We start from the raw sequence: 18,531 nt of genomic DNA, 5'->3' as shown, positions 1-18,531 counted from the left end.
TCTTGACATTTTTTAGACAGGAAGCGGCTTTTTTTTTCCCCCCCCTCCCTTCTTCGTCTTCCCCCGTCGCTCTTTTTTAATGAGAACATGTGAACGGTGGTAAAGTTTGAATGAGCTTACTGTCGGCGCCGGGCAGCCACCTCGGAATGACAAAAAAAATGAACAATTAGGGTCCTTTCTCGCTGGGTGTGCGAATCTTGCGGGTCGCCAAATAAAGACATAAGCAGGGCTGAAAATTATGGTCCAAAAAATGATTTTATTTTTTTACTCCTCAATATAAGGACCCGAAAGAAAAAAGGACGAAATTGAGGTGATATAACCTTCAATAAGAGCTTAAAACAACTTTGAAAAAGTACACTTTCTTGTTAGCGTTTTCAAATAAGAAAAGCAATTGAATTGGTTTCAGATGAAATTAAAAACCACTTTATTAAAGAAAAAAAAATCAAAAGGAAAAATACTATTCCAAATATCTTTGTGCTCCAAATTTCCTATTAGGTGCTCATTTTTGGCCAAAATCAAACATCTTACGCAGAATGATTCCCAATGTTTTTTTTCCCATCAATATCACTTCTATTGATATCGCTCCAGCTTGTATCACGATACATTTTGAGATTAAATTATTGCGCACCCCTGGACAAAAGTCTCGACTCGCCCTCACGGGTTAGCGAACCACGTCGACGCTTTTGAACCGTCAAAGTTCACGGGCTTTGTTGCATGAAACACTTTGGCAACATTTTGACGCATAATCACACCTCCACACGGATAAAAAAAGAAAAAGCCCAAAAGGAAAAACCGTCTCTAATATATGCATTTAACAATTGCGTGCGCCTTCCCCTGCAATCAGGCCTCACTTTGCCTCTAATTTCATGCAGAGCCGCAGCGCTTGAGTGATGGCATTTTCAATGAGCAGGTAGTCCGCCGAGACCCCCGGCGTACGCGGCCGCCGAGTCCCGCGCTCCCGCAAAGGCGATGCAGAAATACATCAGGACCAATTACGATATCACCTTTCAGCGCCGTTCCCTTCGCCACCGAGTGCTTGTGTACCAGCCCCGGGCTCTTTCAAATCGCATCTCATCTCAAGTCTTTGGGGTTTTAATTAAATTTCAGGATAGATGGAATTCTTCATTAGTACCTGATCTGAATAGGTGATTGTGCCGCGTGGCACTTTGCCTCCCTCGCCTGTTGTTTTGGGGCCGGGTAAATAGCGGCTTACGGGCCCACGCCCAAGAAATGTTAAATGTTTCCATCCAGAGGATTCGTCTTTTGAGGGAGGACAATAGAGAGATGTTGTTGTTGTTTTTTTCTGGTTAATTCATAAATATAAAGCTTTGCAAGCGCGGAGGCAAAAGCAAAAAAAGAAAAACAAGTTTAATCAGGTCATTACGATCCGCGACAGGCAAGTTTCGTTTTCCGGGTTATCTTGCGAGAGCGGAGCGACAGCTACACTTGTCATGTAATATTGAGTTGTGACCTTGGCTTGAAGTGTTGCCATGTTTATTTACACGTTTGTGACAAAACAAGCCACTTTTCATATTAGCTGTCACCGTATACCTGCGCAGCCGCCGAGGTGACATGAAAGGAGAAGCCGAGGTGGCTGGCGCTTTCCCGCCCGCCTCGTAGACTGATTGTCAGACGGAACATCACACGCAAGTTTGGTCCTCGGAGGTAACGGCAGTGGCGAGTGTGCGCGTGTGTCATTCACGCTCTCAGCCCCCCCCCCCCTCCCCTCCAGGAAAACACAGACACCATCGTGGGTTCTTAAAACGATGCATATTCTTATCTCATTAATTATACATCCATATGTAACAGACGAGAGGATCTTAGTCTCGGTAAGCGGTGCGGGGAACGTGCGAGAAGCTGAGATTGAGTGGGGGGGGCTTACAGGGGCGCTCTTCAAAGCCCAAATGACTGCGTTCCTGCAGGAGCTTGAACCTCCCCCCCCTGTGCAGAGCAGCGCAGGGCGAGATGAGACACTCACCAGGCCTCGCCCGTGTGATGTGGAGAGGAATTAGGGAAATGAACGTTTTCAGAATATCGAATAATCAGAGAATCATCAGCACCCCGTCAGCCTTCAAACGCGCCGATCCCTCAAGACTCCAGAGACACTTTGACTGGGAGTCAAAGTCTTCCCCCCCCCATTAGACACAAAGGATAATGAGCTAGCTGCATTTCCACCATTGTCGTTTCTTTTCTACTTTTTTTTTTTCTCATTCTCGCATGCACGCGCGACGAGGTGACTGTCAGCTGCGAGTCATGGCGCTCAAGCTGTCATTAGATGGAATTCACTTTTACTACCCTGGCTCCTCCCACCTCCGTTCTAATTGCCCTCATATCTCAAATAATGAGGAAATCAATCATAGGAGTCGATAAATTCATCATCGGCGAATCCGCCCTATCGCCTGGCCTCCTGCGCCCGTGACATCATTACGGCCACGTCTGTAAACGTAGAAGTGGTTCCTCTCAACTTTTATTCACGCAATTGACATCAGCGCGCCCCATCTAAAGAGGGTCCTGACCTCAGACAACAGCGTATTAGTCTCTTTATGAAGTATGAGGCCGGGGGAAAACGACCGAGGCTCGGCCAAGCCTCTCGCTGATGAGGGCGCAATTCTTTAACCTTCTTGTCGCCCGGAAGCCTGCTGGGAATTAGTCGTGAGAGGTTTAAAAAAAAAAAAGTAAACAACAGGAAGTGCTTGTTGCTGCGTTCACGCTCAAACGTCGACTTTGTGTTATTTGCCGGGTCGACGCGGGATTCGTCGTCGCTGGGCAAACTCGTCGGCACATCCGTGACAAAGTGAAATCAATATGCACGTCGTGTCACTTATTATTTTTTTTTTGGGGTAGGGGGGTTATGCATAAAGGAAATTTGGGGAGGGGGCGTCTCTTCCCTCGTCATAACACGGGCTCCGTCTGCGTAAGAGCCCCGTCGTCTCGTTGACAGCGTGATTATTACCTGAAAAATGATTAAACAGTACCTACGGGCCTGGTTGAAGACAAAGAAGTCACACGGGTACGCATCAATCAAACGTATCCCCTTTAGGTTTTACACTTATTCCCCCCAGTTTAGGCAAATTGCCTCGTCGGCGTGGCTTTGTGTAGCCGAGAGTGACTCTGAGCTAGCGAGGGAGCCTGGGGAGCAAAAGGATGTTCACTCTGTAGAAGTGAGACAGGGGTGTGACATGTTTTCACACAATGCCAATTTAGGCGGGAGTTCTCCTCCATCACTTGTCATGTGCTCTCTTAGACCATATAAATGAGAGAGAATGGGAGATCACTAATTGAATTTTCATGACTGCGTGTGTACCAGACAAAGTTCAACCCCTCTTGATAACGAGACCATTGTTGCCGCGTCGTGTTAGCTTCTCGCGCGCAAAGTGTTGTTCGCTCGCGTACAAAAGCTCGGCGGCGCGTTTCGAATTTTTTTTTCTTTTTTTTCCCTCAAACGCCTCTCTTTTATCAACCGCGGCCCTAGACAAACACGCCTCGCCTGGTAATCCACGAAAAAGAAAGAGGTGGAAAGAAAAAAAGATAAAGCTAGCGCTGAAGTGCTAATGAAATCAGAGCTGTTAATGTGGCCGCTTAAGCTGCGGATGATTTGAAGAATTCTGCCATTTAAGTGGCCATGATATAATGAATCTACTCTGAATAGAAAGCAATTAAAAGGACAAATTGGTCTGATTAACCTCAAAGTCATCCGGCTGCCACAAATGGTATGCAACATTCAAATGATTATTATGAAAAATCTGGAGCAGATTTGCCGTCTTTTTGGCCTCTCTTAATCCTTTTAAATGAAGGAGCCAACTTTTTTAATTTTAGCTGTGACCTTTCAGTGCATAACCTAGATTTTTTTTTTTTTTTCTCCTCCTCCTTCCGCCATGGAAATAATTTTCTCACATCAGCTACTGTACCGTATTATTACACGCGCTAAGGTCAAATGGAGGGACTTGCGTGTATTTAGCGGGGAAACGGGTAGCCAATTAAACGGAGATGAACGTGTCCAATTTTTGCATTTGTGTACTTGGACGCAGCGGTCACTTTGATTGATAATCTTTTTTTTCCCCCAACAGACACGTTCACCAGTCGCGTGTTGCACATCCTATTCCGAGATGTAAAAGTCGGAGAAACGGTCTCCTACAAACAACTGGCTGAGATGGCGGGAAACCCCCGAGCGGCTCGGGCGGTAGGCGGGGCCATGAGGAAGAACCCGGTAGGTGTCACTGATGCTTTTCCGACACATTTTCAAATGTGATTATAGAAGTGAGCACAGTTAGGCTTTCAAAAGAAAATGAGTGCTAATGAGACATTTTGACCTGCAGTGTTAAATCATCAGCCACGGTAAGTCGATTGATTAGCACAAATGAGACCTTCCATTCATTGTCTATTTCATGTCATTTTAGTTTGTGCTAAGAACATGGTTGCAATGTAAACACACCTTTAGCATTAAGGTACAAATGCACAAATTATGCATAAAAATGTGCTCACTCATGAAATGTATTGATTGAACCATTTACACTGCCATTGTTGTGTGTATTGTTGCTGAACTGCTTCATATTTTTGTGAAATGTTTCAAATATTTTGTGTACTAGCTAAATAAGATAAAATACATACTACTAGTAATAATAATAATACATAAATGAGACAAATACTTTTAGGAATGTAGAATTGTATTAGCACCCGAGTACTGATTAATAATACAAAGGGCCCCTAACTTTGTGTATACTTTAAAAAATAAAAAATAAATTTGCTTAAATCCCCTTTTTATTTATAACCCCTAAAATAAATAAATCACACCTCCAAAATATCACAGCTATGCACCTTCATACAACTTTATGCTTTGTTTTTTAAAAAGCATCCACAAACAAAACAAAGTGTAAAAAGCATTAAAAACACAAACACATGTCCAAAATATGTATCTTATTATAAAATATATAATATTATATTCCTCCGGCATCAGGCCGAACCTTTGTAAGCTACAATTTGGTAAATTGCGGTCAGTCCACCCCGTGATTTGTCCAATAATGAAAGTGTTGAAAATGGCCTTTGATGATGCAATCTGCCCATTTGGGAGTCTTGCGACTATTTTGCTGGGACAAGGTTTCGACCTCATGCAGGATATGTTACTTAACAAGCATCCTATCCTGTCCGGGGCCCTCTCAGCGGATGAGAGAAAAGGAAAAGGCGTCGTCTACACGATGTTAAGCCCCCCCCCCGCACCTTTTACCTCACGGAGGAAGCTCGGCCCCGCACGTCTTTGCACCGAACGGAGGGCCAGAGGGCAAGTGGTGTGTCTTCGTTTTGATCAAACCCTCTGATCAAAGGCCGTTTAGCGGTGCCCGTGTAGCGCTGTGGGCACCTCTCGTACACAAACCCAGTCCGGCAGTTTCTTCCCGTCTTATATTTTCACATTATGTAACATTTTTTTTTGGTACATACTTGATTAGTTACACTCGCCAGTGGCGTCGCTTCTGGAGGGCAGAATCATATTCTCTCGTCAGTTTTGCCGAGGGGAGGGTGAGAGCCTGAGCCAGTGATACTGATCCAGAGTCAGATTGTCAGTGTCAATTACTTGTCAGCCGCTCCAGCTCGGGCCGCCAAAAGCTCAGTGTGCTCAATCGATGCTCGCCTTCTCGTTCCTCGCCAGGATTTGAGTATCGATAAGCCCGGTGTGGAGCGTCCTCGCATATCCGCTGCTAAACCTCCCACCCCACCTACCCGCTCGCCCCCGCCACGGCGCAGGCCCCCCCCCACCCGCACAGTCAGGAGGCAGATCCGAAGGCCTTGAGGGTACCCCGCTCTCCCTCCGAACCCGGGGAACAATATCGATCTGAATACCGGAGCAGTATTTCTCTGTCCGCAAGGTTAATCCGGGGCTCGGAAAGTTTTATTGCTGTTGATCTGGGAGCGGCTTTAATGATGGATCCGAAGCACATCCAACTTTTATATGCAACGGCAGCCATCAAGTTATGATCAACCAGAAATTACAGCCTCGGCGCTGCCCTGCTTGCAGCGACATTTTTTTTTTTTTTCTTTTACCAATCAATGGAGGAGCGTTTGACATGAAATAATTGCAGTGATTCACGGCAAGCATCGGCGCCGCTCTTGTTCGGAATTTACAATGATCGAAGCGTTTTAGGCTGGCTTGTTTAATCTTTCTCCAGCCATTTAGTTTACAAAGAACCCGGGACCCCCCTGGCAGTCGTCTGCAATAAGAGTAAACGCTCCACCGACTTCCTCTTTTTAATGATCACAGGCTTATCAGATCTTAATGTTGACACCCTCTCGATTGAATATTCATCCTGCTGGTGTTTTTGCCCATTAATTTTTGATTGCTTCTTTGCTTTACACTTTGAACGAGCAGGGGGAAAAAACATTTATCGCCATAGACTCAGCCATCAACCCCAATGTGCGATCGGGCGCCATCAAACCCGACGTTTCTTGTTGTGGCACTTTGTTTTGTTTGTTTTGAGCTCACAAAGTGCGGATCCACATTATCTGCACGCCGCTTACTTTCAAGTCGCGCTGTTTACGCTTACATCCATAATATATTTGGACCAGGAAGTGCTTGTCAAGAGACAGCCACTCCCACTTTTTTGTTTTTAGATATTTGACTGTATTTACACTTCATAGGGTTATTCTTAAAATTCAATTCTCTGCAGTGAATTGTATTACTGAGGCGGTTTTAAAAAAAAAAAAAAAATGCAGGGAAGATAATTGTACCTTTCCAGAAAAAGATAAGACATCAAAAGATGTGCTTGCACGACATTTGCAAAAGTTGCACGTCCGCTTCCTGGGGGGATGAATTCCTCTTTTGTTTGCCCGTGCCAGATTCCGCTCATCATCCCCTGCCACCGAGTCATTTCGAGCAGCGGCCAGAGCGGCCCGTACATGAGCGGCCGGGGCGACCGTCTCAAACAATGGCTGCTGGCCCACGAGGGGCGACGGCTGACGCACGACCGACGCCAACTCGATCAAGTACCGAAGAAGAAAAAAAAAAGAAAAACAAACACATAAAACACAAGCGCAAAGTTGAGTGCAAACGTAAATATTCCATTTCAATTTTTTTAAATCTAAGAATAGAGACGCTCGCACAGTTAATGCGCTAGCGAGTCGTCGCCGAATTAGAATGTACAAAAATAACTTAAACAGAGAAGAGTCGGATTTACAAACATTGCAATGCTCCCGTGGGCCTCTGCCGCGTTTGCCAGAAAGCGCTTGGAATGGTTTTTCTAAAGCGTTATTATTCCCTTAAAAATATGTCTCTTGTATTGTTGTTGTTATTGTTGTTTTTTTCCTGAGAGCGGAATTAGTCTTTGTACCTCTCGTTGTTTTTTTAATTTCCTGCCAAGCGAGTGCTTTGTTCGACATCCAGTGATAAAGGCTCGGAATTTTGCCGCTACAAAGCTTTGTAGCGGCGCGCTCGTTTCGTCTCCATTTAGATGCCGTCGTTTGCTCTCGTCGCCGTCTCGACGATGCATTTTATATACGACAGCCTTTTCAAATCCACGCTGTCAAATTAGAGCCTTTCATCATTTTTAATTGCGTTTATTTACAATAAAAAGTTGACCGCCTCGGGCTCATTAGCGATTAGGCCGCGTGTCTTTCACGAAGTCTGTGCAGAGCCGCTTCTCTCGCTTTCCCTGCTCGCTCTCTCTCCGAGCCAAGCGTTTTCCATTAGAGGGCAGTGCAGAACGGCAAAACTGACATCCCAACATTTCAACCTGGAATTCATCTTTGCACATTTGATCCGCAACTTACGTGTTTATATGTTATTCCATTTCCCCGCGCAACCGCGTTTAATCCCTTTTGAGAGCAATTGTTTTATCTCGGAAGGACCATATGGAGGGGGCAACAGGGAGTGTGTGTGTGTGTGTGTGGTTTGAGTGAACATTTCCAGTACTCCCCCCCCCCTTAAGGATCTTTTGTTGCGTTGACGCTTTGCTTCTTTTCTCTCCCCCTTATTAAATTCTTGATTCTCCTCACCGTCTAATGCAATTCCAGAGTGACCCTGACATGTCCATAGTTATTCCTCCTCTGTGCAGCACAGGTAGCCTAATAATCCAACCTCCTAAAATAACCTCGACTCTAACCTTTACTGATCCAATTCCAGCGGCCTTCCCCTTGAATACATTTCAACTTTTTTTTTTGCGCTGCATTTTTGAATTCCGACGCGCCGGCGGAGCGACCGGCGATGCTGCCGTCGGTAAGCGCGGACGGACGTGGAGGCGGCAGACAGGCAGATGAAGAATGAGAGCCAGTCTGCGCTTTCACAGAGGGCTAATGATGCCTGTGGTGACTACAGGCTACAGTCAGCCCCCTAACGAAGGGAGTTGTGACACAGCCACAAGGGGTCCCATTTAAGCTCGGCGCACTCTGAAGTGCACTGTAAGCACCCTCCTTTTCTTTTCTTTTTTTTTTTTTGCTCGTGGCTAACTAAATTCAGCGGAATGCTACAAATTTAGCGAGCGGAGTTGCTGCCGTCTGGAGCTGTTGAAAACAAGTCCAGCTTCAAAGCGTCCGCCGAGCCGCCAGTAATTGGCCGTGTAATTGCTCAGGTACCCTAGGCAACGCTTTATATCAAACATTTCACACCTTTTTTTAATTTTTATTTATTTAATTTTTTTTACGTACCCTATGATATATTGGTACTCGCGGTATTATGGGTGTTTTATCATTTTGGATATCCAACAGACAGAATTTGATTAAAAGAGGCCGAGTCCATCTCATTACGCCAAAGCTTTAATTTTGCCCTAATATCCCCCCCCCCCCCTCCGGTTTCAGTGGGTGCACGAGCGTGCGGCCACGCGTGCTCATGGGCGCACATGTGCACGTCCATATGTGTGTGGGTGAAGTGGATGATATTGAGTCTGACTTCATAAATCACCCAGACACTGATAAACTCCCCATGCACCCACACAGCGCTAATGGGCAACCCTTAAGGAGTGTGAGTGTCTCGTGCGGCGTTTGATTCAACATTTATTAACCCCCCTCGCATGCGCTCTCTCTCTCTCTCTCTCTCACACCACACACATGACACACACTCCCCACAAAGAATATGTTGCTAGCGTGAGCCAGTTCATACTTTTGACCCGGCCAGGTTGCATTCATCACTGGCGGCCGAAAGATTTGAGCGCGGCGGCGACAACGGCGGCCCCGACGTTAGTTTCCTTCTCATAACTTACATCCTGTCTGCAACTCCCCGCTTCCCATCTCGTATCCTGGCACCCCTCCTCATTATAGAACAATTTTCTCCCCCACATCAAATACAAACACACTCCACGCTTCCGTGTCTTGCTCCTTATACGTGTCGGATCATAACTCCGCACCTCGACCCCCCCCTCCCTCCCTCGGTAGAAAGGCGAACTGGGTCCTGCAGCCACATCAGTGATTCATTCATAGCGGCTTTTTTATTATTTCCAAGAAGTTTGCTGGGCTTTAGAAAATAAGAATTAGAAACTTTCGGGGGAGCACGTGAGGCAAGCTGAGATGGGCACAGTGCCGCCGGCAAGCCGGAGGAGTGTTTGCTATGCAGATAGTCCAGTCAGCCAGACAGACACGGGAATAGATAGCTCACATAGTCAGACCGAGGCTTGGCCACACTATCGGGTTTCCTCCCCCTCTTGTCTGTCTGCCGGGACCGGCTGGCCTCGGAGGCCCTGACAGCGAGGCACCGTGCAGCCAGCCACAACAGCTGCCGCGGCGGCAGCCTCAGATGCCGCCGCCTCAGATGCCGCCGCCGCTATGCTACGCTAGCGCTGCCACCGCAAAGAGCAATATCATCGCACACGCGGCAGGCATCTTTGGAGAGGGACGAGGGGAAAGCCATTGGAGACTTGTAGGCTCTGCTTCAGGCAGTCGTGACGAGATTGAGCAGGATTGTTTTTTTTTATTACAAAACTATAAGGCACACTTTATATTCTCCAAAAATGATAGTGTGCCTTATAATCAGGTTTTATAAATAACCTGCTAGTGTATGTGAAACATGACAGAAAACAAAGGCGACGGGGCCCGAGACCTTCTTTTGTACTTCCTCCCTTTGAAAATGTAAACAGCTTGGATTTCTGATATCTGATGATTTGCTTTCCTTTCATTCAATTTTGAACGTTTGTAGAATTAGTTTTTGCATGTTCAATTCTGGCTTTTCGGTTTGTCATCATTTCAAAAACTGTTCTTTAAGTCTGTCTAAACATTTTAGCAATTGTACCATAGTGCTAAAGAATTGAGGCCAAATAAAGTTTGACTTATTTGCTGTACTAGTTTGTTTCCCTTAATGTGTAGTAATTTGCCTTACGGTCCGAAAAATGCAGTAAAGGAGAAAGTGGAAAAAAAAAAAACCCTTGAGAGCTATCGATGTGTGAGTGCGTGCCAGTAACCTTGCATCAGTATGTCATGGTAACCTTCTGAACCCGAGAACAGAACCGGCGTTCTCTAATTAAAACCGGCTGATGACGAGCGTTCCCCCTTACGTGGGAGCCTCCGCCGGCACGTATCAATCTGAGCGTGCTATGGCGAGTGTCTCAGCCTGGAGAAAGTGCAGGTCTAGCCTTGGTCATGTTGACGGAGGGGGCGGCACTTCAGAGGCTCCGGGACCCCGTGGCACCAGTCTTTCCAGTCCCCCCCAGACAGACTGGGAGCATCTGGGCTCTGTCAGCGCCTCTGGCCCCCGCAGACTGCCATCTATACGACGGCGAGGATTGGATCAGGCAGAGGAGGGGGAAAATATGAGCCAGATTCCTCAGCCTTGTGTGTGCCAGTTAGCAGTTAGCATCATAGGTAGCACGTGCGCACACACACACACGTGCGTTGCCGCACTGATAACAGGTCAGAGTGATTAATTTTGCATGACGGGAGATGGAGGCTATTGATTAGAGGCTAACGCCGGAATAAGTCCTCTCTATAAATTGTCCAATTAAGTATTAATTAAAAGTGTGGCGCTGTAAATATTCCAAATAAAATAAATAACACATCACGGCATATGCAGATTACATTGACAGAAATCATTCCAGAGATGTTTTTTGAAAGCGCCGTGTGATGTCAAGGCGAAGATGGAAGCTGATAACGCGCACTTGCCAAGACTAATTAATCCATACACTAAATTAGGAATATAAATTGTGGTCCTGATTTTTAACAAGGTCAGTTTTAACTTCTCACTTTACACTTTTATTTAACTGTGCGAGAGAGCAGGGGGGGGGGGGGCGAGGAGACGCCCTATCAATGTGTTTCGCTTATTATGATTGACGATTGATGATTAAGTCCTCCAGCTGACACGCACCAGCAAAGCCGGTGAGTTGGAATTGGATGTGACACATACACAGTTCTGCGTGTTAGGTAATTCGTTGACGAGGGGCCAAATTCATTTATGGAACAGCGGTATTGGCAGGCGTGGACACTCTCTGCAAAAACAACGATAATCACAGAGGTTTGGCGCCGCGTGACAAGGACTCTTCAGGGAAAGGCCCTTACACGCCGCTTTGTTGGCCGCTCCTTGCCTGAAAAGCGGGAAGGGGGGAGGACATCCGAAAGCGAGATTTTCAAGAAAGTATTGTACGTCTTTGTGAAGATTTTTGCCTCACTTGTAAAAAAAAAAAGTCGGTTGGAGAAATAAAACACAAGGCGGGGCGCCGTTTAATCTGCTTTTGCATTTGCCATTTTTCCCTGCTAATGAGCCTTATTGACAATCAAACAGAAGCTGTCATCCCCCAGGATGCGGCGCTCCCATCCCCAGCCTGTTTGTCAGAGTGTCCTGGCAATCAGAGGCGCCTGCAAGACCAGGCTGGCAGTTAGCGGCTCTCGCAGCGCCGCTGCCTGAAAATGGCACACTTCCTGTAGAGTTGCAGCTGCCACCTCTGCTACTTCCATTACTTTCTATAGCATGCAGATGTTGGATCAACATTCCCTGCCAAGGGGACTGCAATAACTGCGAGATTCATGCCATGTTTCGGAGGCACGTCGATTTCTCAAGTGGCACAATTAAAGAGGGAAACGCAGCACCGGGTTTCTCACAGGCGCTGAAATACAGGTTTTTTTTTAGTTGTTGGGTTTTTTTTTTTAGCGGGGGCTGCTTCATATGGGTTCAGAAAACCACCCGTTTTTTTTTACTGCCCTTTTCCGGAGCGGAGCTGTTCTGTGAGCCTTTGTGCGGCGGACCTGTCGTGACCCGCAGCGGATATGGAAATGGAGCGAAGGTTTTATGGGCCAAACGGATTGGACACAGTCGAGCTCAGGGGGCATGAATATTGGATGTTATTTCTGCTCCCTTTTTATGTAATCCATTGCCAATACATTATTAATAGATGATATCATATCCAGAAGTACTGGACAAAGCACTACAGAGGGGCACCATGAAAGCAACTCTATACGGCGAGACGGCGGCGCTTATTTTATCGCCGCAGCCCGACGCTCCCAACATTTAGGGAGTCGTTTTGGGGACTAGGCGAAGTTCGTAAAGGGAAAATAGGTTGAACGCGGCGGCGCCGGCGCTCCCGTCGAGGCTAAATCTTGCCGATTTGAAATTCACTGAAACATTCATGAAGTATCAAATGACAGCCAAATTCAAGTTTAATGGCCGCCATACTTTGCTCATCCTTTGAGCGAAGTAGAAATCTTCGCACGGATCGGAAAGACGCTTTGTGGCGTCGTAGCAGGGGACCGCCGCGTTATCAGATGTTCCCCATTCACGCGCAAACTATTTAAAAAAGGGCGTCAAAGCTCTTGTTTTGACGTGGGATTGTTCAAAAAAGGTCAGACCTCAAAGTTGCGCTCTCCCAGGTCGAAGCGCCGCTCGAGTATCTCCACTCCCCCGCGCTCAGCAGTTAACGTCAATCCCTAAAAAGACCTCCTCAGCACCGGCGGGCCAAGATAAACTATTGTCATGCTACTTTAGTTTGATGGGCCCTTGTCCGGACACGCGCCAGCACAAAAGGTACCACCACGGCAACATCCATTAAACGTCAACCTATAACCTCCTCAATAACGAGCGCATGCGTAAGCTAATATTCCGCTTTTAAGGTCAACTGGAATTGTTTTTTCTCCTGGGAAAGTGCAGATTGATAAAGCGGCAAACAAGCCCCCCGGAAAAAAAAAAAAAAAATCTCTTCTGAATGCTTGTCCTCCATGGCCCGGTCTGAAGGTTTCATTCCTTTCTATCAGCCGGCCCAATTCCCAGCATGCACGGTTCTTTGTGGTTCTTTTCACCCCGGCGCTCTCCATCGACTCGCTCATTGTCCGGCCGCCCTTTTGTTGCGCGCGCTATCTCCAGAGCGCAATCTTTCACCCCGCCGACGGTCACCGAAAGCGGCCGAGTCACCCGCCGAGACGCCGCGTTTAACCCGCCCCGCTAATGAAGAAATATTTATAGTCGCGAATCGGCTCGGATAAATCTGCCGCCGCGCTGGCTGTTGTTCCATATTACAAATTCTAAACTCTCTTTTTTTTTTTTTTCTTTTTAAATATAACAATCCACGAGCAGACGTTTGAAGCGCGGCCCCTCGGCAAGCCGAGTTAAGATCGATATTGCTTTCAATATTTCTCTCCTTTGACAGATAAGCACGACTGAGGCCGATCTTGATAAGAGCGGCCAACGTACGGCGAGCCGCGCTCCCTTTTGATTGCGTGACCCCCTCACCTTTCGCCGACGGAGGGAGGGAGGGAGGCGGCCGCACGCTACGCCGGGCGGGGAAGGGGGCTCTGGTTATGGGGCATTATTGACCCAGGATTTATAAATATTTAATGCACACATTAAGAGTGTGGCGGAGGGTGGCCATTAGAGTTCTCCAATAAAGAGGCTCTCAGAATGATTGAGTGGCGTGGCCCGGCCCGGCTCGCCGGACACGGAGAGGAAACCTGCTGAGACAATCGAGTGCACCTCCAGCCTTGCCTGGGAGCGCTTAAAATTGGCAACAACTGAGCAAACATGTCATTTTTGATTGTACTTTCAACCTCGCAACTTGTCTGTTTTTTTTGTTTTTTTTTGCCTCCTCCCTTTTTCCGCTCGGCTATTGTTCCCGCCGTGGCCGGGCTTTAATTTACAACCACGCTTCCCCCCCGCTAAATGTACAGTTTGTGCATTTTCGTGGCCAAGCAAGATTTTGGTCATGAATAATAGAGAGGAAGCGGTAGGTAAGCAAAGCCATCGGTATCCGAAACAGATAATGCAATGTCAGGCTGCTATTGTTATCAGACACTTTGGATTATCGAGGGAATGATTTGAGGCTAGGAGGCGATCGCAGCTGAAAATTAAATTGCTCTTTTGAGGGCGTCTGTCCCTTTTTTTTTGCGCTATCAGCACCTCCCCGACTATCTGCGCAGCGTCGGCCGCGCACGCCGCCTTGACATAATAAGCTGCGATATGCTGATTGGCACTCAGGTTGCCGCCGCTTAATTGTGCATTAAAAGGAGAGGTGGCGGCGGACAATGTTGCCTTGATGGGAAATTGACATTTTGTGACCTGCTTCTCGCTGCGCGCTTAGGACGCCAGATAAGATGCGCTCTTGTTTTTAGGGAAAACTCCCCCCCCGCCCTCCCCTCCCCGAAACACTCGTCTCCTTCTGTTTGACCCACTTGATGAGTATAGATTTCACAGTGGTGGCCCCCCTCCTCTCAACTCGAAAGGGGTTCAAAACGATAGCAGCTCTTATAGACAAAGGATAACCTTGCGCTTTCAATGTATCGATTCTTTATTAACGAGGTGGCTTAATGCAATGAAATGAGGGATTTCAATGAGCCCCATTTGGGGTGCTTTGAATAAAAAGCCGTTGTTGTTTATGAATGACTACAATGGAGCTTTGAAGCGGCAGGAGGAGCTGACAATGTCAGTGAGTGGGAGTTTTTTTTTTTTTTTTTCGCCGAGGTTCCACACGACATCGTTTCAGTGGTGGTCGCTCAGCCTCAAAAAGTGTAGGGGCTAAGTGTGCGTGTTTTTCTTTCCTTTTCTTTTTACCGGAAATTTTTAATAAAACATCATGTTTCCATTCCAAATGTTGACATTTTTAATGTTTCTCCCCTGTAAACACGTGTAAGCTATGTGGCAGTCATAAGTGGTGAGTAAAAATGACTTCTTTACATTCTACAAAACAGAAAATAATACAACCACAAATGGAGCCTGTTATTTTTTTTGTTTGCTTTTTTTTTTTTTTGCTTGTTTCTGCTTTTGCTTTTTATCTCCAAGGTTGTCCCTCATGCACTTTAGTCTCTATTGGATCTTAACAACTATCATATGGGTCACAAACAATTTATTTGACAATACAACCAACAAAGTTTTCTCCAAAATGGTCTGTATAGATAATTTAAAATCAATATAAAAATAAACAATGAAGTTTGACTTCCCCTTTAAAAAAAGAAAAAAAAGAAAAACAAAAAGGACGATAGAGTCGGCGGAGTAACGCAAGTTTTTGAGGATACACGTGAAATATATGCACATTGCATTTCATCAAATACAAAAAAAGGAAACAAATGAAGGCAACAGTTCTTGGCTGAATTATCTGTGCTGCATCACTATATTAAGGGCAATGACGATTAATACATACAGAATGAAAAGCAATATACAAAATTTCAGAGATAAATACATTATTTATAGTTGATATGTTACAAAATTTCCCTCAGTGAGCCAAGTGTGTGTTGGAACAGAAATATGACAATGAACTACTTTACGCCTACATTCTCAATGGATTTGCGTTTGGGTTTTTTTTTCCAACTTTTTTTTCTTTTTTTTTTTTTACTTTTTTTTGTGTGTTGATCTAAAAGAACATGAAAAAGACAGATGTATAAATATTTAGCACAAGTTTGGCAATATCACAATAGTCTACCATTTTTTTTTTTACCACATATAAAACACATAAGGGAGTTGGAGCTATAGAAGGGAGAGACTGCTCCTCATCAACAAGAAACAGACTTCACAGTAGCCTAGGAATGCATTAATATACAGTGCTAGCAAAAAAGTTGAAAAACATGGCAAAACACACTTGCTTAAAAGGAAGCTCTAGACATGGAAGTACATCATATTCATCAACAGAGCAGTGTTTTGTACACATCAGTGTGCTTGTTGAGTCAAAGAGGATTTTTTTTAACCATTTGAAGATGATTTTTTTTTTCTAGCTACAATAAATTACAAAATTTAAGTTAAAATGCAGGAATGAAACATGGTACAACTTCACCGCCCCCCACCCCTCCCTCCCTTGTAATTTTATGATCAATTAACTACATTATATATCTCTTATAATTTCCAGTTGAAACTGTCTTGGCCCCCTGTGTGTATGGTTTTTTTTTTCCTCACATTTAAAAATACAAAAAAAGTCACATTATAAAGACGCACAACTCTTGTGTGTGGATCTATTAAAAGAGTCGGAACAGGAAGAGAGAGAAAAAAAAAAAAGAATTTTCTGAGGCAAACAAGTTCATTGGCAAATGTACTGTACATCAGTGTTTTTACTGTACAACGGTGAGTCCACAGAGTCCCTTCCAGTATTGAGTGTGTGGTCGATCGGACGGATCCGAGGCCGAAGCGCGAGCCGACAGGTATACAAAATAAACCTGTGTCCTCCAGGGTCAAAACGGTAAACGGTAAAAGAAAAAAATACGGTTCCTCGCCGGATCCTTTTTCTTCTGCGGGGTTGTTAAAGTCATTTCGTAAAGATTCGGAACAAGCAGTCGACTATACATGGCACGAGCGCCTATTTTTTTTTTTTTTTTTTTTTTTGCTGTTGTGTGCCCAAGGGGCGGGTTGGGGGGGCGTGTCCTGTGAAAGTGGTAGACTGGTGCTTGAGATGACGAAAGTGCATTTACATTGGTGGGACGACGAGGCCGGACATGGCTGAGAAAAAGAAGAAAGAGGTGATTAGTCTACCAAGCCTCAAATAGTTTTGGAAATAAATGCAATGAAATTGTGCTTCTAAGTGTGTGTGTGTGGTGTGTGTGTGCGTGTGGGTGTTCGCCACCGCTGCGAGTGTTTGCCTGCAGCTGCGCGCCCTCCTAGTGGGCGAGACTTTGTTAAGATCCCTCCTGCTCTGACATTTCATCCCCCAGCACGCCGGCCTTGCTTAACGTGTGATATTTCTACTCGGGCATTCGGGGCGACAGCAAACAGCGACCGACGCTCCGGGGAAACCAAGCGGCGCCGTCGCCCCGACGTTCCTCTCGATGCGGGTCGAGGCGCTCCGAGAAAGATTAGCCGCCATCAAAGGTAGCTTCCGTAGATCGGAGCCCGACCATCTGCTCGGGGCTTCATTAGCGACTGGAGTTTATCTACGCGGCACTTTTTACACGTTTTAACAATTAGGCGAGTACCAAAGTGCCGGGAATGATATATGATTACGTTGCTGGGAGTGTATTTGTAGAGTCATGCTTGGAATGCTTTTAAGTTTGCCAGCGCAGATGATGGCGAGGCATTGCTCATTAATTTCTGCACAACATGTATTAATAAGTATGAACGTGTTGCGAGATGAACTTTAATTTCCCACTTCATTAAGCCCAATGTTATTAATCTTGGGGCGCGCACGCGACAGCTTTGCTTGTTTTCAAACCAATCACGTCGGCGGTGACGCGCGCTCCCTCGCAAACCTAATAAACATAATTACCGAAAACAATTCTGCCGAGCGTCTTTGACGGCGGCGGGGATCGTCCTTAGCGAAGGACGCCGAGGGTTCGAGTCGGGTCCCCACGTGTGAGATGAGTCAGTTGAGTGTGTGTGTGCGTGTATGCAAGTGAGTGTGATGTGTAAATTGGCCTGTCAAAATGCATATATGTGTAATGATTAATCCCTCACCAAACCGGACAGAGGCCTGAGCAGCAGTATCTGACCAGTAGTCCGTAGGGAAAGGATGAGGGGGTGAGGGGGGCTCACCTTGCAGTCCGTTGCCGTTGGCGCTGGTGCAGGAGGGGGGTGGGGAGGCCTGGGGTCGGACCACGGGGGCGAAGGCGCTCTTTTGTTTAACTGCGGAGACGACAGGGAGGGAGAGATTGCGGAAGGGCGGGTGAGAGTGAGAACGTGCTGTGAGTAGTGCTTAGAGAGGCAGAGGGCAGTTGAGGTAAGGCTGGGCGAGTGTTACTTTGGGGGGGTCGGGTCAGGGAGTTGGAGGGGGGGGACAGGATCAGTACTTACAGGCTCCTACCATCCACAACTTGTCTGGCAGAACAAATTTGGAATAACAAGAGTAATACTTACCTTGCAAACAGAGTTGATTTGGGTTATTAGAATTACTGTATTTTTCAGACTATAAGGTGCACTTAGATTTGTTGTCTTTTTTCGAAGATCCTCAGTGCGCCTTATAATCAGGTGCGCCTTTAGTACGGATGTCGAATTCAAGTTGAATAAAGTTTGGCACATTTGCGTGCATTGTTTGTTTTTTTTGCTAATGTGCAGTCATTTGTCTTATAAGCCAGCTAGCATGCCCAATATATGCGAACTTCCCAAAACCAGACCCTAGTCCAAAAAATACAGTAAAGCAGCAAAAAAAAGAAAAATCCAGTTCGTCGGTTAACGCCACACAGAATTACATGGAAAACCGTATTTTGTGTAATCCATAACAAAACAAACACGGC

The 18,531-nt window shown here is 46.0% G+C and overlaps 2 protein-coding genes across 10 annotated transcripts in view; one reads left to right on the top strand and one right to left on the bottom strand.

Annotated features, from left to right (window-relative positions):
• Window positions 1-18,531, top strand: part of mgmt (O-6-methylguanine-DNA methyltransferase) — a 93,791-nt gene that overhangs the window by 12,401 nt on the left and 62,859 nt on the right. Inside the window, exons 4-5 of one of the 2 annotated variants that reach the window (XM_037272703.1) lie at window positions 4,068-4,207; window positions 6,826-10,247. In XM_037272703.1, the coding sequence (XP_037128598.1) occupies window positions 4,068-4,207; window positions 6,826-7,011 (326 nt within the window). In that variant the 3' untranslated portion in view covers window positions 7,012-10,247. Of the gene's footprint in view, window positions 1-4,067; window positions 4,208-6,825; window positions 10,248-18,531 lie in introns of those variants that run through there. The other variant, XM_037272704.1, reaches the window with a different exon arrangement.
• The window catches only part of LOC119135231 (transcription factor COE3), a 71,831-nt gene continuing 69,910 nt past the window's right edge, over window positions 16,611-18,531 (bottom strand). For 4 of the 8 annotated variants that reach the window (XM_037272694.1, XM_037272695.1, XM_037272696.1 and 1 more), the window contains exons 15-16: window positions 17,756-17,923; window positions 16,611-16,804 (exon numbers count right to left, since the gene is read on the bottom strand). In XM_037272694.1, coding sequence (XP_037128589.1) covers window positions 16,773-16,804; window positions 17,756-17,923 — 200 coding nt within the window. In that variant the 3' untranslated portion in view covers window positions 16,611-16,772. The remainder of the gene's footprint in view (window positions 16,805-17,755; window positions 17,924-18,531) is intronic. The other 4 variants (XM_037272699.1, XM_037272700.1, XM_037272701.1 and 1 more) reach the window with 1 other exon arrangement.

Source organism: Syngnathus acus, chromosome 15 (assembly GCF_901709675.1).
Source record: "Syngnathus acus chromosome 15, fSynAcu1.2, whole genome shotgun sequence".
In the NCBI taxonomy this organism is placed as follows: Eukaryota; Metazoa; Chordata; class Actinopteri; order Syngnathiformes; family Syngnathidae; genus Syngnathus; species Syngnathus acus.
The sequence above is the reverse complement of the archived record's forward strand: the minus strand, read 5'-3'. Positions and strand labels throughout refer to the sequence as shown.